Source organism: Plectropomus leopardus, chromosome 13 (genome assembly GCF_008729295.1).
Source record: "Plectropomus leopardus isolate mb chromosome 13, YSFRI_Pleo_2.0, whole genome shotgun sequence".
NCBI lineage: Eukaryota > Metazoa > Chordata > Actinopteri > Perciformes > Serranidae > Plectropomus > Plectropomus leopardus.
The window spans coordinates 27,809,279-27,834,645 of record NC_056475.1 but is presented as its reverse complement, the minus strand read 5'-3'; the positions used below and the strand labels follow the sequence as shown (position 1 = coordinate 27,834,645).

Sequence of the window (25,367 nt, the reverse complement as noted above, 5' to 3'; positions counted from 1 at the left end):
TCAGTTACCAAGATAAACAATAAAAAAAACAACTACAGAATATAAGTTTAAAAAAAAAAAAAAAGGAAACTTAGTGCACTCTTGATGTGTTTTGTCCAAGTGGTGTATCTGTAGCTAACTGTCAAAGATGGCAGACAGTTCTGCACATGCGCATGAATGCCATGAATCGTGGAGGGACTCATATCGGGTCTTTGGAGTGCTTACTCCATAAACAATGCAGAATAACAGCAACAGTGCTAACAGGGCTAATAGTGTAGACAAAGGGGGGAAGTGGAGGGTATGCTTTACACGATGAGCTAGCCTGTGAGATACACACATGCACTAACATGCAAGCACCTACTTACCAAAACAAACCACAAAGAAGCTCGATTTACAGCACAGTATGACTTCAGTCTTTGCTCAGGATGTGATCTCTCCACTATATCTTTATATAGCAAATAGTGCTTTGCTGCGTCATTTATGCTCTGAATACTGCAAATACAGAACCTTTAAAAACATGTGATTCCAGTTTTCACCTCCTGAAACACTGATCTGCTGCATTCACTCCTCATGTCTTCTGAAGGTTTGCGTTCTGCAGAACTAAAGGTAATAATATCCAAAATGTGTGCTGTAAATTTTACATACCTAAAACATGTTTAGCATGCTGTAGGTTCTCCAAAATATCATTAAGGTCACAGCCATGAGGAGACAACAATCTCTGTTTTTTTTATGGATGTAGGCCATAAAACAAAATGGTCCTACAGCACCTCCATGTGGGCATCACCAAGCTAACATCATCCATGAGATTGAAGCTGTTTCTTACAATGTTCAGATGACAGTTTTTTGTTTTTTTTTAAGTTGTGCGGGAAAATTTTGCAGAAAGATCCCATCTGAGTTCAGCATTTTTTGTTGAGTTTTGACACTACAGTACTTTTGCTTTTTTCTTGTTCTTAATCTTTAGCCACAGTAAATGCTATTTTTTTTGAGAACAGATAGACATTTTTGCGTGTAGACAATATTGACTGTGCTATTTAAAGGCCCAGTCTGCAATTATATCCAATTTACTTAGTCATATGATAATAATAATAACAATAAGAAGAAGAAGAAGAAGAAGAAAAAGAAAAAGAAAAATAATCTTTATTGTCTATAAAAGTGGAAATTTGGCCTCACAGGTTGGTTAACTTACATGTAAAATAACATAAATAAATAAGTAAAATAACAATTCATACAAAAAATACACGCTAATTTGTGCACAGTGCATTCAACAGTAAGAGACATGGTCTGAGTGTGAATGTGCTGGATTTATAGTATTTGGTATTAAATGCCTTATGTACATTTTGTTTGCTGCTGCAGTGCAGCGGCTCTGTAATATCATCACAAATATAGTTTTTTTGTCCATATGTACACTTATTAAAAGTAAAAACATTTTCAACAGGCCTCCTCTAAATGCTCTCTAAAATGTTCTTGCTTGTATGATATGAATGCAATTTCCTGATTAGAAACATGCACTGCATTGCTTTTTTTTTTTTTTTTAAATATTCTCCTATGGCTGTAAATCTTTAAGCACAATCAAAAAGGTTTCCAAATATTTGAACTCCTCCACTGTTTTTACAGAATGATCATTAATTGACACCAGTGGAGACACAATAACCAGCTCCTTATTCATATTTTTGTTAATAAAAATGAGCACTGTCAAACAAAGCAAACCACTAAGCTTTACAATAAATATAAAGAAAAAAATGCATTCTATGTGCGAAATAATCATTAGCAAATGTAACTTTCCGAACATTACCATTAAATCCCCATTAAAAAATAAGCAATTCTTTCCTTAATACATTGTCACCTTTCTGCAGAAGCCTCTGTTTCATTCTTGGGGGACACTCTAAACATTTTTTTGATAGTGACATAACCTCTTAAAATTTAATATGTTCAGTTATAGTCTTTGTTTGTTCAACAGTATCACTGCAGCAATCGAAAAATGTCAGTTTGATAATGGAAAAATTAAAATAAAATAAAATAAAGAATACAATAAAATGAAATAAAATAAAATAATATAAAATAAAGTAAAATAGAATGAATGAATGGATGAATAAATAAATAAATAAAGCAAGATTTTATTTTCCCCTGAAAAAGAAAAGATTCTAAAAAAAAAAAAGTCTTGGTCTAGCAGCAGTTCAGTGGTGAGACTGAGAGTAGATTTATGCGCTCACATGAGATTCCCGTCTGTGTAATTTCCTCATGCCTGCAGGACTAACACTTCGCAGAAAGCCAATTGATGTGTCAAGTGAGGTCAAGTGAGGTTCAGTAGGATGAATATATAACTGGGTATGTGAGTGTTTGGATTTAGGAATTCCTTCATTGTTAGTTACCAGCACATCAGTAAACACTTGGATGCAAAAAACAAAAATACATTTCAAAATATCTCTCTGAACGGCTGCAAGATTTAACTACTTTCTGTATAAGACACAATGCATTTTATGCTTAAAAAAACTGTTATGAAAAATCTACCAACAGGAAAATAAACCAGTCAAGGATCTGTATGGTTGTTGTATTTGCAGACATGTTGGTGATGCATTTTGCGTTAAATTAGGTCAAAGATAAACCCCACTGAGGCCTAATGGTGAACTGATTATTGATCGGATCCTCTAGTTGGTGACATATGCTTCCAACCATATTGGGTTTAGGGTTTATGGGTTTGGGTTTCAACATATTATACTCCTTAAAAATGTTATTGTCTTTAACTTGTGTCATTCTGGCATCTCCATGAAGATAATAATTACAAGACCACATAGGGCTGGGAAAAAAAATAAGGATTTTTTTCTTTATTGGTTCAGAAAGCTGTGTACAGCGAAGGAAAAAAAAGATATTATTATACCAAATCATTGTAAAAATCTGACTTTTTTGAACAGTATGTTTCATCTACCTCACAGTTTTTACCCCACATATTCACTATGAATTTTTGCACATCCCCTGCTTAATATTTTTGCACATCCTGCATAAAACTATACAGCCTAATTTGAAACAGCTATATTGTACATATTTGTTATGTTATAGTACTTTAAAAGTAAGTAATAATTTTTCTGTTCTGTATTCTACTCTATGTTCTATCTATTCTTTTTAAGTGTTGCAGTGCTTTGCCTTATTTTTATTCTTCTTGATATGATTATTGTGTGTTTTACGCACCAAAAACAAATAAACAACAACAAAAACAAGGCAAATTCTTTGTAAGTAACAATACTTGGCAATAAATCCTTTTGGAATCTGATATGAACAGGGAAAAAAATCAACCTTTCTATAACTGGAGTTTTTGTTTTAACTTTGCTTTCTCTAGAACATTCCCACGGGAAGCAGTGTGGTCCCTGTACCCAGCTAACATTTTCTTAGTTGTAAAAACATTCTGAGAATGGTACAATGCAACCAATGCATTTTAGTAATGTTTTCAGCTCCAAGTTTTCTTTTAGTTCCCAGAATGTAGGGTAACATTCTCTATATACATCAACAAATGTGAAAATGTTTTTTTTGTTAACATGTCACATTACATTACATTTATTATATTAAAGTTCTTTAATCGAAGGCCTTAATAACATGATCTGTTGCTTTAAAATGTTCCTTCTCTGTTTTCATGCAACATTATGGGAACATTTTATTAAAGACCATTCTATGAACTGTCACCTCTCAACATCACCAAAACAACCTCAGAATGTTGCAACAATTTTAAAGGCAACATTCAGAACATGTCATTGAGGCCTGAGACTACACATTTTTTATGAAAATGTAATTCAATATGTTAACATAAAATATTATATTTATTTATATTTTATGTTTATTGGGAATGTTATCCTAACTTTAAGAAGAACATTCAGGGAACTAAAAGAGAACCAAAACACTGCACTGGTTGCATTGTATCATTCTTTTTAGAACCAAAAACCAAAAATTGCTAGCTGGGGTATTAAATGTAATGTAGATTAGTGCCAGCCTGACATAATAGTGGAGCCTTGTTCCCCAAATAAAAGGCTCACCAAACGCTTTCAGGTGGGTCCACTCTCCACTCCATCCCTGTCCATATTTACTATGAATGATAATCAGACACCTACTGCGAAGCTCGCCACACCCCCTTTGTAGGAACGCCATTTTGTTGACACACAGACTTGCGGGCAAAAAAGCCGCTTTACTGAAGCTTTAAACCCAAGCATGACCATGACATGTGCTTTCTGTGAAGTAAATGTGCATAGACTTTCAATAACAGCATCTACATGTTAAGAAAACGCCGTCCTGGGCTTGAAAACTGTGTGTTTGAAGTCTCCTGTCACCCATTTCAACATGAAACTCGCCGCGATTGACGTCACCGAGCCATCTTTGTCCACCTAATCCAGGCGGCTGTTTATTACACCTTCATTACTGCACGGACTCTGACAGCGCCGGGCTCCGACATTAGCCTGCAGGTGCCGCATCACGGGAGAAAAAAGGAAGAGGAGAACAGGTTGTGTTAGCACATCTCAGTGTGGCAAACACAAGCCAGTGCTCCTCCTAGGCTATATAGGCAGGGAAACGCCACAATAACCAAGCAAAGGGTGCCAGAGGGTAGAGAGGAGCGCAGAAGGCAATCCACATCCATCTGCCAGCCACTTAGCACGCGCTAACATTTCCAGTCCGGATTTCAGCACAGCTGTCCAGCCAATACTACCAGGAAAATGTGAGTACGACATGGTTTTCAACTCCTTTTTTGTTGTAATTCCCGATTTATTCATGTCCTCACGACTGATGTTGGCAGGCTATTTGGGATTAACGGTGTCTGAATGCTCTCTTGTGTGTCTTTGCCCGTTAAATACTGACGTTATTTCACCGGAGACTGTATATCATTGATATATAGTCCTGTTGAATTTCATTTTACAGCTCATTTCGCTAAAAAATGTGAACCAAGCGTGAATGTTTAAGCTAACGTCGGCCTAACCTTGGAGCAGACGGAGGGTTTATCAGTATTAAACATATAATAAGCAGTATTTTCAGCGTTTACACGGTAAACGAGTTCCGTGTTTATCGCGAGCCGTTTTATTTAGCCGTCTCGTGTTTTTTTATCAGAGAGCGCACGCACGCATTTGTTTCCAGTTTAAACTGGTTTGATTTGAAAAGGACACCGTCTGAACGGGTACCCACAGGCTAATTAAACACACATGAGGGAAACAAATCGTACGATAAATCCTTTCTTGTCCTCCCCGGACATTTACAGGCCTTCGTTTTTTTTGTGTGAACCACAGGTGACGATGAAGCTAATTGAAGAAACAGCAAGGACACACTGTTGGACATTTCAAGCGTCGACATTATTCGACGAATACACTACAGACCTTCTTATAGACGATGATATTATTAGCTCTGAAGCAGGCTTAGGCCTAGTTTACGTGATATTTGCAACCCACAGCGGGGGGTGGGGATAGCCTAGCCTCCTACTGTATGTCGTCGATGGTCGTGCGAGGGCGGACAGCTACATATCTCACCATATTTCAGCCTGTGTGAGACTTCAGGGGCAAATGAACCCAGTAAAATGGCTCCCTCCTGTGTTGTCCCTTCCTTCCCTTCATATGTATCTTTCTTCAGGGTGGGCTAAGGAAAGATAGCAGTGACACCCTCGTCTGTCATGTATTTTTTTTTTGAACACACGACATGTCATTGAACGTGGCGACATGTTTGTTATCACTCCATAGGCTTCAAGCTACATTTGTCACCAGCGTTTGGTTATAATTGTCATCCTTAAAATCCTCCCCCCTTATAAGGAAGCTCCCCGCCCTGGATGATGTGTGGTAGGCTTTCAGTGTATTTACAGGCCCCGTCGTGCTCTCGTGAAACGTGATGTCTTTCAGGACGTTGTGTAGGCCTGCTGGGTCCGTGTATATGAAATGAAAGCAGGGAGAGCTGCGGGGCAGGTTCCAGTTCAGTCCCATCAAACAGACTGGGAGAGTTGGTGAGGCAGCGATCACACTCTTTTTGCTCTGGGCTGCTGTGGCGCTGTCCAGTGCTGAAATGTCTGTCTCTGTCCAGTGCTGAAAGTCAGACCGCGTGCTTTCTCATCACGCTGACCAAACAAACAGGAATCCATTTGATTCAAAATAAATAAATAGCAGCCTAGAAGTTAGTTTAACCCTTTGAAACCCGAGCAAATTGGTTGATCTTCTTTAAACAACATCAGAGGAAGGCAATGAGCAGCTTAACAAGAAATGAGCCAAAATGAGCAAGAAATTATTAAAAAAAATAAGTTACAAGAAAATTATCTGAAAATAAGCAAATAAATTGCTTATTTAATATAAAAACCCAAAGACATAGGAAAATTACCTTAAGAAAGCACAAAAAAAATAATTCTGTAACATAAGTTTAAATCCACAATTATAGGAATTATAGATATAGTTTTCTGGACATTATTTTCTATTTATGGATAATATCTAATAATGTCCATGCAGCTAATTTTCAAGTTTTTATTATTATTATTATTTTTATTATTTCTTTTTAAGTTGATCATTTCCTTTTCCAATGCTTTCAAAAGAAATCAAACCAATTTTCTCAGGTTTTTAAGGTTAAAATGCTTCTGAACAACATCTTAACGCAGCACAACAAAACTGATGTCAATCCAGTCAATCCTGGTTGTGAGCAAGTTCTCTTGAAAAAATATATCTATCTATCTATCTATCTATCTATCTATCTATCTATCTGCCTGTCTGTCTGTCTGTCTGTCTGTCTACATTTAGGGTACATATTAGTACTTAAATGATTCATCATTTCATCAGGGACCCCCCCTGCACACATTCCTCAGTGTGGCAGGAGCTTTCATTGGACACCACATGGCGAGACTATTTTTATAAACTCTGTCTTGGAAAAGGGTTGAACATATTTAGTTTTAACATCAAAACTGACATTAGCAGTTTACTGCAGAAGGAGACATGTGAAACCTTACCAGTTGAGCATATTAGCTTAGCAGCTTAGATGAGATCGTTTGTATTTTTGATGTTTGAATGAAATTCCTGTTATTTCTGGCCTGTTATTCCCCCTCATTATGCTGTGGGGATAAGGTGAAACTGAAATGTGTGGCCTCTGCATCCATTTAACACCACGTGCAAATTCATTAGCAGGTTGAAAGTTTTACCCAAAAGGCTGAAATATATTGGCTGACACTGTCTTTTTTAAGATATCTGAGACAAGTGAAATAGGTTCATGGGGTCACACATGCCACCAATATCTGTTGACTGAATCAATGAAATCACTAACTCTTTCAGTAAACAGCAGTGCTGTGCATCTTCACTGATCTCACGATTTGATTACGATTGTCATGTCAACGATTTGATTCAGTTCCATGATGCGTTATACCCTCAATTTTCTATATTAATGCACATGGCTAAGTATTCATCAGTAAACACAAACAGTCAGCTAGCTCTGTTCTCCCACAATTTACCAGTTGCTACCATGCAGGGCTGGTTGTGACCAGCAAGTTCTCTTGAACTGTAGAAATTTATTGTCCAGCTGCAGCCGGAAAATCAACAAGCATTCTTATGTGATTATGTCCTGTCACTGCATGGATGCAGAATAGTCCACATCCACATTGTGATGCATGTTAGAAACAATTAATTTCAACACCCCTAGTATTAATACCTCATGTGCCGCAATCAGTGGCGCATATAGAGACCAAATTCAGATTATCATTTTCAACTAAAAGTGCAGATTATCTGTTATAAATGGTGATTAGAACTGTGCGTGGAGATTCCAGTTTTCTCCTTCAGTGAACTCCGTGGTCTGTATTCACAGGATATGGAGGCTGGAGAGAAATCTTTTCACGGCACTAGCAATTCTTGCTCATTGGCAGGGGTCACCATGCCAGTTCAGAGGTGACGATAGCATGAACCTCTGCACAGATTACACCTCTGTGGTGATACTTGTCACACTAGGAAGTGAAAAGAAGCCTACAGTATACAGAGATATCATACAGTTTAATATGAGGCAGTGAACATCAGCAATTCTTTATCCAACACTGCTTTTGATTTGTAAACATACTGATATTGTACAATGATAATTACTCTAGTTAGTAACTAAAACAATGTAAGATATACTGTTCTTTCTCTTGAGACCAGAGTCATTATCATCATATATATGCAGACAAATAATAATAATTCATCATACCATAAGTAGCCTTGGGTGTTTTATATTGTCAGTTTTTATTAGAGGCGGTTGTCAGCTGATGGGGACCACCAGCACCATCAGGCCGACTCTTCAAAAGGATTTGTTGTTGTTAGAGGATTAGTGATGTGTGAGCGTGTAAAGGTGACCTTTATACAGAGTTTTGCCTCACACTGGTACAGTGGCTGAGTTAAGGTAACTTTGTCAGGAGATACTACAGCCTCAGTAAATCCCACCCCCTAATTTTAGAGACAGTTTCGCTGTCTAATCATATTGATTTCTCTGGATTTATAGATAGCAATAAAGTACGCTCAATTAAGCATGCTTAGCTGCTCCACACTGCATGCAATATTTATGTAGCTTTTAAGCATTTTTCATTTGCTGTTTTATTTTATCTGCTGCTGTAACAAGCTGTGGAATGTTTAAGTTTTACTGTTCAGATTATGTTAAAGCTTTAAACTGATATTTGCACATATTATTATTGAAGGTGAACTGATATTGAGATGATCATTTCTCATTTAAACTGATTTGAGACTAGCTTGCTGTTCCTTTTATAATTACTTACACTGTTTTTTTGTGCTTAGTTTGTTTGGTTGTTGTGTATGTTGTCTATTTTACATTTCAGGGATTATGCAGGGTCAGATTATTCACTTTAATGGACCGTATTTTTAAATGTAGACAATGTTCAGCACTTCACAATAGAATTCATTAAAAGTGCATCTACAGGATACATTTTTATTTTAAAGTACAGCCTTTAGAATAAGAAAGATAATGCATATTTGTTGAGTCTTTGGAAATTCGGCAATTTTGCTGTTGCTTTACGTAGATTGTGGCTCAGTTGTTAAATGATGTTGTGCTCTTTGTTTTTGATCAGCCTGGGATCACCAGAGCCTGCATGAGATATATACAGTGTAGTGGGTTAGTAGTTTTTGCTGCGTACCCTTAAGCACAGGTTTTTGTTCATGTGTCATGTAAGAATTAAAGTCAACAACACGGGCTTGGCGGAACATCGCAAAAAAGAAAAAAAAAAGGAAGAAATTTGTTATTTATAAACATTAAATTAATATTCACAAACAACCATATATAGTTTTCATAATTATGCTGTATCCCTTTCTCCTGCTATAAATAATAGAGGTATAAGAGTGCGTTAACATTAAGTCGAGGCATTTTTTTCATGGAGCTTTCACTTTTCAGTGGTAAATGACGCTCTCACTCAAAGTGCCTGTCTTTCACATTATTGTTGCACAGTGCATCCAAAAGAAAAGGTCCATGTAGGTCACAATGCAGCATGACATAACTAATCCACTTGACATTTGCAAAACCTTCTGTGGATTATTCTTTTTGTGATGGAAGGCGGTGATGTCAAAAACACTGATGTAGTGATAATGAATATTCGAAATGATTTCAATACTCATTTTCTGTGGTGTTGATACAGTGGCACCAGCTGAGCTCTATCACGCTCTCTTATTGTTGATGTTTACTACAGTCATTCTGCTGTTCTCTGCTGCTGACCAAGAAAAGAAAATGTCCTCAATGTCATTTGTAGCCTTTTGATATTTGTCCTACAGTAAAAAAATAAAATTTTATTACTTCAATGCCAATTTTTCCTGCAGTACTGAAAGGTATTGTATCAAAGGTAGAAAGTCCAATATGACATTAACACAAGGTAATTTTCCTCACTCTCCAGCACTAACGTTAAGAAAAGTTAATTTTTAGAAAATCTTCCAAATAAGCTAAGATCTGATTTTAACTTGGATCTCATACCCAGCATCACTTCACTTTACTTATATGAAGTATCTGATCGGTATTCCAAATTTGAGCCGTTTACTCTAAACCTTTAACTGACATCAGCAGAGTTAGACATGTAATGAAATATTCTTTCACATAATCAATTAGAACAATACATATGTGAAATATGGCTGAATATGGAAATGTTGTAACTTTAATAATGGATAGCATTCTTATACGTCTTTAATCACTGTTTTTTAAAAAAAAAAAAAAAAACTACTGTGATTTTTTTTTCTTTTTTTCATAAGATTATAACGACCTGACAATAAGAAGTGTTGTTGTTTGGTCACCTTAGAACAAGCCGTTTATATCTGCATGCGGAGAAGGTTCTCTTCCATGTGGTCTGCCATATGTTTTTCTACCGTAGCCTAGAATGGACAAATCAAGTACATTCTTGTTTTTGCGTCGGCCACTGTAGTGCTACACGCTTGGAAGATGAGAGAAGTTTGAGTGTCACAACTTCACCATGAGATGCCAGTAAATCTTACACTTCAAACTCCTGAAAGGAGCTCCTGTGATGAATTCAATATGTCTATTTTGTATTAAATACAAATTCAAGTCAAGTTTTTTTTTCCTGTTGTGTTTATCAAAGCTTTCTCAACTGTTTCTCAGTGGATATGCTTTATACTGAATTATTGTATTTGTTTTATCACCAGGTCTGCCCCAGCTGGAGCCCCTGCACCAGAGGGAGGGAATCAGCCCCCCAACCTCACCAGCAACCGTCGTCTGCAGCAGACACAGGCACAAGTGGATGAGGTGAGCACACACCTCTCTGTTGTGATGTCAGGCTCAGATATAGACATTTACGGTTTTAGCATTGTTCAGTGGTCACTTGCGCACAGGTCAGCCTTCTCTGCTTACTCATTACACATTTGAAACAAAAAACATAGATCTTTGTTAGGGATGGCTTTGACTAGTCATTTCAGTAAAGCTTTAAACCACGATTTGATGTGAAACTTTAAACAACTTTGAATCATCATCCTTATCCAGTAGGTCAGCTCCATCTTCTCAGACACACAGTCACTCTGTCTTGATAGCTGATTACACTGCTTTGCGTGTCTTTCCCGAGGTGGTGGATATCATGCGTGTAAACGTGGATAAGGTTCTGGAGCGTGATCAGAAGCTGTCAGAACTGGACGATAGGGCTGACGCCCTGCAGGCTGGAGCCTCTCAGTTTGAGACCAGCGCTGCGAAACTGAAGAATAAATACTGGTGGAAGAATGCCAAGGTGAGAACATGCAGACATGCTTACATGAATAGCAAATACCAGGCAGCCTTAAACTTCCCTGTTTACAGACAGATGAGAGAAAGCATGACTAATAATACAGATAGATGCAGAAGTCTGAAATTTTTGTGTGATTGTTATGCCTTTAAGAATTTGGATTGCAAATACAGCAAGTCTGTTAAAATTGAAAAAGTGACAATTTCGACTGCTTTGCTCATGATTTGTTTTTTCTGAAATTCCACCGACTACAGATGATGATTATCCTGGGTGTGATATGTGTGATTGTCCTCATCGTCATTATTGGTAAGAATCCTTCTAACTTTTTTTGTGCATATGGATTTGTCAGTGTAATCTTCAACTATAAAACACATTCTATACATACATACATATACATTGTAAGACATGTCCCAAATGAAAAATTTACTTGAAGTTGTTGGCAAATATTGTTTGTTTGCAGCCTAGTCATCAAAAACAAAAAATGTCTGCGTTGTACATTTCTGCAAACCACAAATACGTTACACTGGTGTGTTTGATAAGTATCATATCAATGTTTCTAAAGTGATGAATTCTATGAGCTGACGGTGGATGGTGGATGGTGCTTAAAACAGGGCTGTTTTTCTGACGCCATAAAAGTCTATGTTTTTGAGATGCGGGGTTCTCATAGGACAGACACGCCACAAACATGATGATTGTATAGAATATGACGCATTGTTGTACATTTAACTACCCAACAGTATGTAAAGAAGCTAAATGGAACACCATAAACATCTACCGCAATGATACACAACATACACATTATTGCAGCAGGAATATTAATCCAAAAACTTCAGTAAGTAGTACAACACTGACAGGGAACATTTTAGTGCTGAATAAGTAATTTTACTTTTGAAAGAAGCAGCTGCTGCAGAGGGGGGCAAAACAAACTTTTAGACCCAGCTCAATGAACGGTTAAGTTTCACTTTTACTGCGCCTGACATTCTGCTGCTCCGTCTGTGCCAGAGCACGCTCTGTGCTCCGAGAGGTGCAATGAATAAGTAAGTAGTATGCATATTCCAACAGCGCTCCTTATGAATGGTCCAACTCCAATAATAGAAAATCAGTTTGTGGCAGCCGATGTTTTGGTCGTGGTGGGTTGCCACAAATAAATAATTGTGTGGGAAATTGTACTTTGAATGCAGTATTTTAACTTGTGGTGGGGTATTTTTACAATATGGTAGTAGTACTTTCACGTAAGTAAAGGACCTTCCAGCACCGTGCAAATGTAACGAATCCATGGTTTGCAGAAACATACAATGCCAACATTTTTTGCGGTCATTTGTTGGTGGTTTGATTGCATTACTTTAAATATTACGAGTAAGACTTTTTCTTCCCTTCTTCCTTTCTACAGTGTACTTCAGCACCTAAGAAGAGTTGCTCCTACCCCAGTCTAATCCTTCCTTGCTACAGAAAAAGAAAAACCCTCAAATTGATTACAAAATTAACCATGATAATTACTTTACTATGTATATCTCCTGAATAGCCTCGATATAACACCCCTAAACCTTCAGGGCCCCATGGCTCCCCCACTTCCACCACTTCGCCTCTGGACCCCTGTCAATATTTGTCCTGTGAGTGTGTGGCCCTGTCTCCTTTCTGGGTACTCTTGGCTTTTCTAACCTGCCATACTGAGAACCAAACACTTGTGACGATGCAACAACAGACAAGGAAACAACGATTGGCGATAATTGTTACATAACTGATATATATAGTTCTTTGTAGAGTTTTATTCTGATATATACTGTTTTGTAGGTGTGTGTGCGTGTGTGTGTGCATTTTGTATTTTTTAATTTTTGTATTAATTTGACGTATGCTTCAGCGTTAACTACTGCCTATTAATCAAAGTGTGTATTTTGCATGTTATCATCATCCGTCTGTCCCCCCTGCTTACTCTCTCTATTTTTGGTGTACTTTTTGCACAGTGGAGTCAGTCTCCATTTTACGGACATACCAACTGATTTTCCAGCTCATCTGTGTTTTTCTTGTCCACTTAAAAGTCCAAAATAAGCCAGAGAACTAAAACTTGCAGGAAAATATCATCAAGTTACAAAAATTTGAGCTATTTCAAAACTGCCCTTGAGAAATTCCCCAGGTTAACTTCAGCTCCAGATTTCTATAACTTGATCAAAGAATTCAAGTCTTAGCCTCTTTGCTGGCTTTCTGAGAGAGTCAGCGATCACCAATATTGATCAAACATCCAAATAATGCATGAATTGTTAAACTAATCCCCAGTAATCATCACTCCTTTCCATTTCATCCTCCCGGTATCTGTTCTCTTTCTCCATTTCACCCCTCTAATTCATCTTCATCGCTCTTAACCCTCTTCTGTGCGTCAGCATGCTTGAACACCTCGATTTCTTATTTCTAAACTGCCATAGTACAGTCGGACCAATGTCTGTAGATGTTTCTTTTTTATTTAAATATTAACGTAGTGTCTTATTTCGAAAACATTCCTTCATTGCAGTCTAGTGCAAATGGTCTTACCGTAGCACATGTAAGTGTAAGTATCTTTAAAAAAAATTATAAATAACGCGATGAAACTTGTGTCGAAAACCGTCGGTCATACAAACCATAGGAGAAAAAATAGTTCTAGTAAATAGCTGTAAGGGTAAGTTTTGGATAGACAGGATTAGACTTTCAATCTGTCCAAATTATTTTGTTTTAAAATAGGGGTGATGCTATCAGAAACATTCCACTTACAGTATACTGTGGAGATGTCATTCATGTCAAACTGTGGATATGGGTTTGAAATTCAGCCGATAAAACGGGGCCGTCGCATCGATTAATTTCCATAAAGCAAATTCTTTACCGGCCCATGACTTACATGGACACTGAAAAGCCTTAGTCACTTGTATTAGTTGCTGTAGACGACTTCCAGTCAAACATACCCTTACATCTGCGCAAAGGGAGTGGCTGACTGCCGATAAAGGAATCTGTTTAAAATGCACAAATAACCTTGTTTTTGATGGCGCTGTCTGGCCGGTCAATAGCCCGGCCAAAGGAGATCCTCGTGCAGCAAAACCTCTCCACATAAAGAGCACATAAAGAGACAATTCAGCCTTATTTGCAAAATCCAGGAACAGGGACCGAGGCTAATGAGGAAAAAAAAAGTCAAATTCACAGTTGAGTTTTAGGTCAGCAACTTTGGGGTAGGCTACAGTCAAAGCGACAAGGAAGCAATTATTCAGTAGCACTCCTAAGAAGAGTGTTTCGCTAGCGCAGTGGTTCTGTCTCAGTGTTTCTCCCTCTAGTTAAGGCCTTTTTTTCTTTTTTAAATATAATAGATTCTATTTTTTATTATAGTATATTTTTGTGTGAACCAGACAGGTAAAGAGGAAGTGTGCAATCAGCGCTGTTAGCTGCCCGACAGCGGCGAGCTCCTCTTTACCTCTTGTCTGCTGTGTTTTTTGTAATTCAGCTCCGTGCGTTATACACTGCCAAGCAACAAGGGAGAGGCTTCGATTCTTATTGCAGTTGTTTCTTTCATTGGTGCCCTCACTGGTTTGCTCTTAAAAAACATTCTTTTACATGTTTCTGGCATTTGCTCCTGTGTGTACAAAAACCTTTTGGCTACTTGATGAGCAGGAGAGCAGGGCGATGTGATGTTTTATAATGCTCTGTCAGACTAAGGCCTTGTGCACATGAAGGTGAAATGACGTAAAATTCCTTAATTTGACGTCAACCATAGAAGGTTTTATGTATTTGTGGCAAATCTAAGCTCTGATATAGTTGGAATTCAGCTTGAAATGTTAGATTTTTTAAGTGTGCAGTCATGAATAAATGCTGAGCAGAAAGCTCAACTCATGCTCTACTGCCACTGACGTCACTAACAAAAAATCTCAGATTTTACGGTCAGCTGCTGTCACCAGAAACATACAAAGACCACAAAACCACCACTTTTTCAAAAAGCAAGTGTGTGTAAAGCCTTAGTAGCCTTGTCTCTTTCCAACATGACTTTTTATCTTCCCCACCGGCTGAGTAGCCCAAGCTGCCCCCCCTTTTGCTCAACTCACTGATTCAGAATCCTACAGTGTGTGTGTGTGTGTGTGTGTGTGTGTGTGTGTGTGTGTATGTGTGTGAGCGCAGGTGCATCAATGTGTCTATGTGTGTTAGAATAGCTCTGGAATATCCCCGGTTTATCCCGCCAGATTAGGCCGCTTAAATCTCAGTGAGGGCACGTTGTTTCCTTGACCACTGAAGTATACGAGCAGACAGATCTGCCGACCAGTTCCATTAGAAAAGGAAAACCTTAACAACCCCCCCCCCCCCCTTTTCCACATTTTTCAAAGCAAAAACAGAGCAAACTCCAGAAGATTACCAAAGACCAGAATTCCATGCTTTTACGCTGCCAATTGCCATCAAAAACAAGTGGAGAGAAACAGGTTGCCCAAACCAATCCGAGTCTGTTTTAAATACCCTTACCCTATTTACCCGCAAATAACAGGACCTTTCGACATTCACACGCTATTTCTATGTGTGTGTCAGTTTGGCTTGTGAGTGTGCCATCCTAACATATGCAAAATAAACCAAAACATAAGGGCCGCATGCTTCAAAATCTCAAAATACAGTCTGCCCCCCACCGTGCGTATCCAGGTCTGAAGAGCCTCTTTAATCTGGAACAAGTTTGTAGACACATGATCCTGTAACTAATAATAGCACAACTCTTCTTTTTTTGTCTCCATAGTGCTGCCGAGTTTGAAAATGAAAACTAGCTATTAAAAATAAACCTAGAAAATGCTACAAAAAATCTGCATTGTTTGGTGTTGTAATATGGGGGTGTTTTGGGGGGTAGGGGGTCCTATATCCTCAGGTTTAACCTATTAACAATTTACCAAAATATATACGAGGACAAAACTATATTAGCAACATGTAAAAATTGGGGTTTTTTTGCAATAGGAAATCATTATAGGGTTACAAACGTGGTCCTTTCAGCCATCCGACAGGAGTTAACCACACAAAGTGAAACAACACTACTGATTGGGGTAGGACTTCTGTGTTATCCAACTGTTGTGAGCGCTCAACCAATTTGGTCACAATAGTGAAAATGAAGTGAGTGCTTTCTTTTTTTTTTGTTTGCTTTACTGTCTGTATGAAAAGAAGTGCGTATATATTTTAACAGCGTGGCACTTTTTCCGTTGTGATTCATTTGTTGTGGTGGGACGGGAACATGATCCGGTGGAGAATATTGTCTTATGTCAGCCTCAAGAATTGTTCAGGGATCTCAACTTTACGTTGCATTCGGGCCATTTTCGGGAGAGATCCCAAAAGCAAACGCAGAAATAGTGTTCAGACACCTCTTTCAGGGTTTGAATCATAACTCGGGAACTCGTAATTCAAACTTGAAAGGAAAAACAGAAAGAAATCAATTCAATCCTTCGACAAAGTGTAACATGTACAGAGTGGGAAATGCTCCCCAACATTCACTGTCACCTCCAAAAATGGGCTGAATGCAGCAAAAGGAGGGAACCTTTTGAGTCTCTGAATGCTCGCTGGATGGCTATAATTATACAATATTCTAATTAATGTGTGTTTTATTTTTGAACCAAATGTTGTTTTTTTCATTTTCATCAATTTAGTAATAATTCTCGATGTCACTGAATTGTTTTTATGTAAGCACTGATGGGTAAAGGTAAAGAAAATGGGAAGTTAATGGGGAAAAAAAAGTATTTTTACCTTCAATTGTCCAGAATGCTTAGAATGATTCTACAGTTTACATCATATTGCCGTTTGTATCTACAAGATATATATTTTTTGTTTAAATCTGTTTATTTTTGAGGAAAGATTTTAATTTCTCTTTTGGGGCTGGAGTTTCTGGGATGGAGGTCCGTATTGCCCCTGGTCGTCTGGTCTTACAGGAGGGACAGGACCGGAGGATCATGGGCAATGTGTTCGGTTTTAATCTTTTATTTTTTTCTTCTCTTTCTTTGCTTTTATTTATTGATAGATTTATTGTGCTGTCATTTGGTATGGGATTAGAAACTAAACAAGATTGACTCAATGTTAATGGAGAGGAGACTGAATGAAAAACTAAAGTACATAAAATAATTGTAGTGTAAATCTATCAATGTCTTATTATATTGATGAACATCATGAAATATATGTATATTGGAAAAACAGTATCTATGACAACTTGTACTTTTGTGTGTGCTTCATGTGCTTTGTGGGTGTGCAACAATGGGCAGATGCAATTTTGACCGCAATTCTGGGACCTTATCTGACCTGTATGAATAAGCATAAATTTATTATCAATACAAAGATAAACCTCTTTTTCAGTTTGTCCTGATTACATGTAAGTGTGTATCGAAAATACATGGAGACCTGGAAGTGCACGTCTGCACCTGTCACATCCTGCTTCACACCAAAACACAGACAGACTGGCATGTACAGCATTTTAAGGGACAGTTCACCCCAAAATCAAAAATACATATTATTCCTCATACCTGTCGTGCAATCTATAAATCTAGTTTGTTTTGGTGTGAGTTGCAGAGTGCTGGAGATATCTGCCGCAGTTTGAAAAACTCAACAGTCGTGTCTCTTTCCAGAAATCATGACGGAGTTTTTCAAGGTAATCCACAGACCTTGTTTCCAGCTGTCTTTTTTTTAGCACTTTGAACACCACAAGCCAAGTGCCACCTAGTTCTACTATATTAGTGAAATCTCAGATATCTCCAACACTATATCTCCAACACTGTGCGACTCAAACCAAAAACAATCTGATAAATAGTACCACAGCACTATACATATTTTTCATTTTGGGATGAACTGTCCCTTTAAGTCTATACATTTATGCACACATAGATAAACACTTTCACTTTGTATCACTGTATAGCAGTGCAGATCTCACCTAGAATCGTTATTAAACTTTTATTGTGGATCACGCAGTACATTAACCTTTACAGTACTCGAGGGATAGTTATTATCTTAACATTTCCGGTCATGCAGAATAATGAAGCAGTGCCCTGATTCATTCTATTGCTAATCTATCACAAGTAATTGTAGCATTGGTTAAGTGATTCAGCGCCAGTGCAAAAAACTGCGTGTAACAGTTTGTTGAAATAGAAGCCACCAGTGGGAGTCGCTTCCGGCGACTTTTATTTTGAAATGCACCAGGCGGTAAAAGAGACTGTGTCCAAGCGCCTAAAGACTTATCATAGTGAATGCCTTTTCTTATGCTTTATTTTTAATAGTAGTTCATATTGAATACGCTTCATGTTCAGCGTTTAAACTGCCAGACAATAGCCTCCCAAAGCTAGCTCTCAAACATGCTAGTATCCACGGAAATGAAGGCCTCCTATACCTCTATGTTATTTTGGTGGACAGCAAACACACTGCAGCGTTAGCATTTCTCTTATTTTGTGTCTTCAGTTGCTTTGTCGGCTCAAAATACTCTTCCTCTGAGCAAACAGCTGACTGAATGGCTTCAAATGTTATCACCTGTCGGTCTAGGGCACAGCAGACTACTGGTTAACTTTGATATTAATGATAATAGCCGAAGCATACTAAGCTAGCGTCGTGTTGAAACTAACTGACGGTGTGTGGTTTGGTGATATCACACTGCAACTGCTGGAAATATGGAGGAAGAAAAGCGTTGTTTACGAGGAATAATGAAACTACACGAGAACACGGTAAGTGAACACATACACATACACTTGATACTATTGAATTTTACTGCTCAAGTTGTAGTTTCACGGTTTCACCACCAGGTGTCACCGTTACAACAGTTTGGACATGTCAATATTGAGGACATAGTCTATCTGATGGCTAAATGCTAGAATGTACTACTCAGTGGTTTTTTTCCCACGTTAAAGGGCTATTTTGGGGAGTTTTTCCCTATCTTATGTCTTCTTTTGATTGTTTTGTATCTCCTTGTGGTTTTGTTGTGTATCTTTGTAATCATGTGTCTCTTTGGGGTCATTGTGTATCTTTTTCGGTCGTTTTGTGTCTCTTTGCTGTCAGCTTGCCCCTTGTTGTGAATTTGTATCTCTTGGCAGTTTCCTTGCATCTCTTTGTGGTCTTTTTGTGTTTCTTTTTGGTCATTGCAAGTGGGCCCCTGACACTTTGGGCCCTTTGGTGTTTGCTTAGTAGGCCTGTTCAGCAATATATCCATGATTGTTGAGCTGGAATTTACAAGTGAGCAGAAAATGCTGCACAGTGTGGAAATCCAAGCCCGGATGTTTCCTTTTTGTTCCAACACATACCACCAGTTGAGACGGTAATAAAGCTGCTATTAGTGCTTTTATTAGTATTAGACTAAGCTCTATATTGAGTTTTAAATAAAAAATAGTGGGAAAGGCTTTGTCATGTTGCTTTTTTATATATTTTAAAGCATCAGAAGTACACTTCTACCAGCAACCCTTTCCTTTGACTACAGTTTTTCGGGCAATTAGTCATTTTTTAGAGTTAGCAAGGTTGTGCATGACTTTGACGATGTCTGAAATTTCCGCTGTGCTTTTAATTTTTTAGATCTGCAGCATTTTTTTTCTGTAGCTGTTTCCACTGTGAAAGAGATTCACTTTCCCAGCTGTGCTATTGTCATTATTACCATCCTTGCACTCACTGGCAGATGATGATGTGTCTCCGGAGCAGTTGCCATGAGAAGTGAGGACAGGCTCCCAGCTTTAAGTGTGATACTGTACACTCCATTTTAGCTGCTGTTAGACATTCATGTATCTGCAGTGTGTTTAAGGGTCCTTATTATAAGATTTCACCTCAGTGTAACATCCTGTTAATCCCAGAAGAGGTGCTATGAGCTTTTTAGCACATTGTCTGAACACTGAGCGCAGTATCACACTTTCTCATGGCATGCATAGTGAAGTGTATTCCAGGAAAAAAAAAACTATTACGCTTAAATTCCTTCCCTCTCTAAATCTGAGAGAAGCAGATGAGCTCTTTGAGACAAATCAGATGTTAGAAACTGGTGAAAAATGTTGATGTTTCATACTTACAGTTTGACAGGGGCGCAGCACCAAATTCTGGGCCCTATGCATGAGTGCTCTTTGTGGCCCCCCAGCCCTTCCTCTTTTGGTCCATGTTTCTGTCACACAGTTTTTAGGGGCCCTGGGGAGAATCACGTTATTGATGGAAGTTAACCATACCCTCCATGGTAGGTGGAGATATGACCCCTTTTAGCTAGTTGCTATAAACCTAAATAATTTATACAGTAATTAAAAAGGCCAAATAATATTCAGAACTGTTCATTTACAATAACTCTGCCTTAATTGATTAGTTTTGAGCCAACTAAATTCAACATCCATTTAATTTCATGCTATATTTAGAATATTTTCATTGCTTTATCTTGCCGTAAGACTGCACTTACAGACAGAAATTTGAAGCCATTATACGATAAACACCAGACTTCACTGAGAAAAACAGTAATTTTACTCCATTGAGTGGCGGCGTTACTGGTCTACCGCTGCCTCCATCAGCTGTTGTGAAAGGTAAAAAGGAGCAGATATTCAAATGTAATGTACAAACTGATAGGCATATTGATTTTTTTCAAAGGTGGCTAAAATATATTTTGCTGTAGCCCCATCCACAGCAGCTTAGCTTCTGTGCGGGTGTTATGGGACTGGAATTAATTTTTCAGAGGACGGGGGTGGCTGAAGTGTGACATTGTACAGGCGTTGGAAAGTAAACTGGACTACTTTTGTGCTGCATCAGTTTCCAAATATCAGAAACTGCTATATCCTCTGATTCACCAAAACTTGACAAAATCCTGGAAAATCCTGGAAAGCGCAACCAGGGGGTTAACAAGAACTGGTGTGGCAATGGAAATGTGAGGTGTTGTCCTGGTCCTGCTGTGAATCACTGCTAACATTGTTTTGCACTGTGTTGCTGCCGTGTTTCCGGAGTATGTACCATGCGACTGTCTTGCTGTTGAGGTCAGGATGTGTGGACAGCTGAGTCATTCTTAAACCACAATTGTGGATTACCAGAACCATCCGGAAACATGGGCAATTCTAAAGAAGCAGCCAACAATGTAAAAGGATGCAAAAAGAAGAAAAAAAAGTACTAACAAAATTAAACCTTTCATTCCAGGTTTTTTAAGGGCCCCCACTGTAGTTTGGAAGCTTCTAGTGCCTGACTCCATCTGCAGAGCTCTTGCAGGATGTCTCTGATTATCAGTGAGGACATCATTTCCTGTAAAATCTCTTTTCGTGCATTTCTATTTACTGCTGAGGTCACATGAAATTTGGCCAAGTGTACTGCACTGCATAATTGGAAGACTGATCTTTTTATAAACTGCAGGGAGCGAGTATGAGAGGAGCCACAATTACAGAGAACAGATGGCTCTATGACTGTTGTGAAATCATCAGTTTCGCTCTGTCACCTTTCCAAGTGGATTCACGCGGCTGCATGCATTCACTTTTTTAAATTCTGTTTTCCACCTTTTCGATGCAGTTTTACATTAAATATTATTTTTATGAATCTGATAATCCTGGACTTTGTAGGGGAGTAATTTGCAGAGGGAGCATGTGGAATACAGTCATCTGTTGGCTCAGGGAGACCTTAAGTATGTGACTTAACTCAAGGGTGCACGAAAAACAACTTTTCACTTTGTTTTACTGTCTCTCTCTGTCAGATCGTTTTCAGTTTGTTTTCCATTTTTCTGATTTCTCCAAAGACCCTCCTCTCTCCAACCCATCCGCCTCCCCCGTCGCAACAGTCATCTACTCCCCCACTGCTCTTCCCTTTGACTCTCCAAAAGGAATGCAAGTCCAGTGCGGAGGTTTCATCGGGATTCACTGCAGAAACCGACACCCTCAGCTTGGATTCCTGCTAAGTGTAAAGGTCACTGTTACTCCCACACATAATGGCAGTGGCTCCACAGTTGTGAAGACGCCGTCCGCCCCCCAGCAGACTCCGCACGTCACTGCATTCCTGCTTCTGCTGCCTCTTATCAGGACTTATGGTTAACACAAACACAGCGGGACCAGGGAACGCTCCTCTCTCAAGCTCAGTATGAGCAGTTCAGTCTCAGTTTAAAAAAGCTGCTAAAATCATTCCACATAAACCTGGAATGTAACTAAGTACATTTACTCAAGTACTGCACGTACAGGTACTTGAACTTTAGTTGAGTCTTTTCTTTTCATCCCACTTCACACTCCACTACATTTCAAATGGGAAATATTGTACTTTTAATTTCACTACATAATCTGAAAGCTTTAGTGACTTGATAATTTACAAATGAAGATTTTTCCATAAAAAATATCAAGAGTGTATAAAATTAAGTTTTTTGTCACAAGTTAAATTACCTAATAGTTTATACAAGTGCAGCTAAAATGATTTTGTTTTAAATAGTTCTGAGATTTAAGGTGTTTTTTATTTTATTTTCTGAACAGGGTACTTAATTTTTATGAATTTGGTACTTTGGCAATAATGTTTGTTAATATTTTAAAATTTTATTTTATATAAAATTTAAAGTAATTTTCTTTTTTCCCCTTTAAAATAGTTTTAAATACTTGTATTATTATAGTCTTATTAAATAAGATTTCTCTGAATTATGTACTTGTAATTTTCATGCTTTAAATACATTCTCCTGATTATACTTACTTTTACTTGAGTAACATTTTTTATGCCGAGCTTTTAATTTTAACAGAGTATTTTCCCAGTCTTGTACTAGTACTTAAGTAAAGGAACTGAATACTCCATCGCTGTTGGAGTCTCTCTGCTGAGCTCTGCTTTGTGCTTTTATAAGCTGTCCATACTGCCTGCTCCTCTCTTTGATCAAGGTGTTGCAGCTCTGCAGTCTGTAAAAGTGGCTCATTTTGTAGCATAATTGAAACAGTATCCCCTCACAGGCCTCAGTAATGCAGGCCAGAGGGTTGCTTTTCAGTAAATCCTAACAGAGAAAGAATACTCCCCCTTCAGAGTGTTATTCTTCCCTTGGTGGATTGCGGGGGCAAATGGACGCTCTCTGACTCAGATGTTGTGGAGCCAAGGGAGCCCCTGGGACTTAGGGGAATACGGTAAAAAGGAAAAAGATCATTAGTTTTATGACACGTCTTTATCTAAATCCTGTTTGAGCACTTTTTGGACCCTGTGCATTTAAACTAGATGGCTAAAGTGGATCATTTTATAGAGACAAGACTCCTTAGTAAATTAAAGGTCTCACATGTTGTGGCATGTAAAGATTTATGGTCTTAATAGCGGAGTGCTGCAGCCTGCAGTGCCTCAGGCTCTGCACCCACCTGTGCACTCTGCATAATGAACAGGGCATGAATGTACACCGATTTTACGGCTATCCAAACCAAATTTCAAGCTTCTTTAACTTAAAGGAATAGGTCTGATTTTTTGGAAGTGAGGTTGTGTGAGGTACTTATCCATAGACAGTTTGTGATGTCCATTGGCACGCCCCCAATTTAGAGAAGCAGGCTGGGGTCTGACATGGAAGCCAAGCAGTGTACTGCAATGGGAGGTTAAAGGATATTTAGGCCACCTAAAAGTTCCTAGAAAAAGACTGTCAATTTAAGTGTACACTATATTTAGAATATTTTTTACTGCTTTACCATATCTCTTTAACACCCGGATCGACATCTGTTTTTTTGTGCTGCGTTCAAATACCTTTTACAAGCATTTAAACATCTGAAACCTGAGAATATAGGTATAATATTTTTGAAAATAAAGGAAAAAATGCAATGAGCACTTTGGCAAGAAATGTCCTGCAAATTGCAATTACGAATTGAAAAAACAAACAAAAAAATTACAAAAAGGTGACAGGAAATGAGCTGTGGGGGATTACTTGATACTATCAACAAATAGTGAAAAATGTCCAGAAAACCGAGTTTTAAGTCTTATATTTAGAATAATGTTACAGAAGAAAATCAAATCAATCAAAAATCAATATATATATTTAATTTTCTTTCCTTTTTTTTGGCACATCTTGAGTTCATTTTCTTGTTTTTTTTAAACCTTTTTTGTTACCATCAGGTAATTTTCTTGTGACTTCTTGTTTCATGCAAATTTTTGGGTAATTTCTTGTAAAGTTGCTCATTGCCTTCATCCCAAGATTTTGAAAGAAATCACGCCAATTTGCCTAGGTTTTGAAGTGTTAATGTTTGACAGGGATATCCAGTGGGACACTTAACCCTTTGTTTCACTCTCTTCAAAGCCAGATTTCATTGAGAAAAACATTGACTTTATTTTGCTGAACACAGGAGCTGCTTTGGCAGCTGTACCTAAAACTATCAAAAGTAGTTTTATGATATACATGTATTTAAGTATTGAAAGTAAAAGTACAAGTAAATGCTGCTGAAAAAAACAACCCTTCAGAATTTGGAGCATTATGACGTTTACTTCTTCTTAACATACACCACCTTAAATATGGAGCCTGTAACACACCATTTTGTGTTTTTTCTTGTATGAAAAAGTGCTGTACAGATAAAGTCTGATGGACTGATTGAAGAAAAAACGGTGGGTTTGTTTTCAACTTGAAGGAAAATGCTGAGCGTTAATGTTGTGGAGTAAAAGTGAAAGTTGACGGAAATATAAACATTTAAGTAGAATACAGATGCTCCCTAAAAGTACCTGTAGTAAGTATTGTTAAAAAGTAATAAAAGTAATTCGTAACATTACACCACTGCCAGCAACTCCCGCATTCATCAAGCTGTGTGTTTTTCTCAGTGGAGTTGGGTGGCTTTGACGAGAGCACAGATGGGGAACTGAAGCCGTTAACAGCTTTCCCATTGAAATGGGCAGTCTGACTGAAAGGTGAAATCGTGAAAATATTCTCAATGTAGCTCACACTAAAACTGATATCAGTTTTTTCAGATGGGACTTATTTTGGGTGGCTAAAATGCATCTTGTTATTGGCCCCCATTCACAGCAGTACAATCTTTAGCTTCTGCGTCGGACTCCGGCCCCCCTCTCCAAACTGGTGGTGTGCCGACTCACATCTATTGTGTGTAATACACTGACTCAGATTGAGAACCCCATACAACCTCAAAAATCCCCTACTCACCCTTTAAGCTTTAACTAAAAAAGCAGAAACATCTGCTGCGAAAAGTTACCCTCCTTTCTGAATGTCCACAAAGCCTCAGCTACAACTCCTGACACACTGCTCCCCTCTGCACCTCTTTCCTCGAGCTCACAAACATCTGGCTCTAATTAGAGCCTTCGCTTCCCTCCCACCCCACTCACGTCACCCCCCTCCCACCCCACTCAGCCACATCTCTGAGAGAGATGT

At 38.2% G+C, this 25,367-nt stretch overlaps 1 protein-coding gene across 1 annotated transcript; it reads left to right on the top strand.

Annotated features, from left to right (window-relative positions):
- The first annotated feature begins 4,181 nt into the window (after window positions 1-4,181).
- vamp2 (vesicle-associated membrane protein 2) lies at window positions 4,182-17,396 on the top strand. The gene is made up of 5 exons (XM_042499921.1): window positions 4,182-4,672; window positions 10,578-10,677; window positions 10,991-11,149; window positions 11,398-11,449; window positions 12,534-17,396. Coding segments are annotated over exons 1-5 (330 nt in total). The 5' UTR covers window positions 4,182-4,670; the 3' UTR covers window positions 12,551-17,396.
- Window positions 17,397-25,367: the final 7,971 nt, after the last annotated feature.

Coding starts and splice junctions, on each gene's coding strand:
- vamp2 (XM_042499921.1), top strand. Junction 10,678..10,990: donor CACAGGCACAAGTGGATGAG/GTGAGCACACAC, acceptor GTCTTTCCCGAG/GTGGTGGATATCATGCGTGT. Junction 11,150..11,397: donor ACTGGTGGAAGAATGCCAAG/GTGAGAACATGC, acceptor CACCGACTACAG/ATGATGATTATCCTGGGTGT.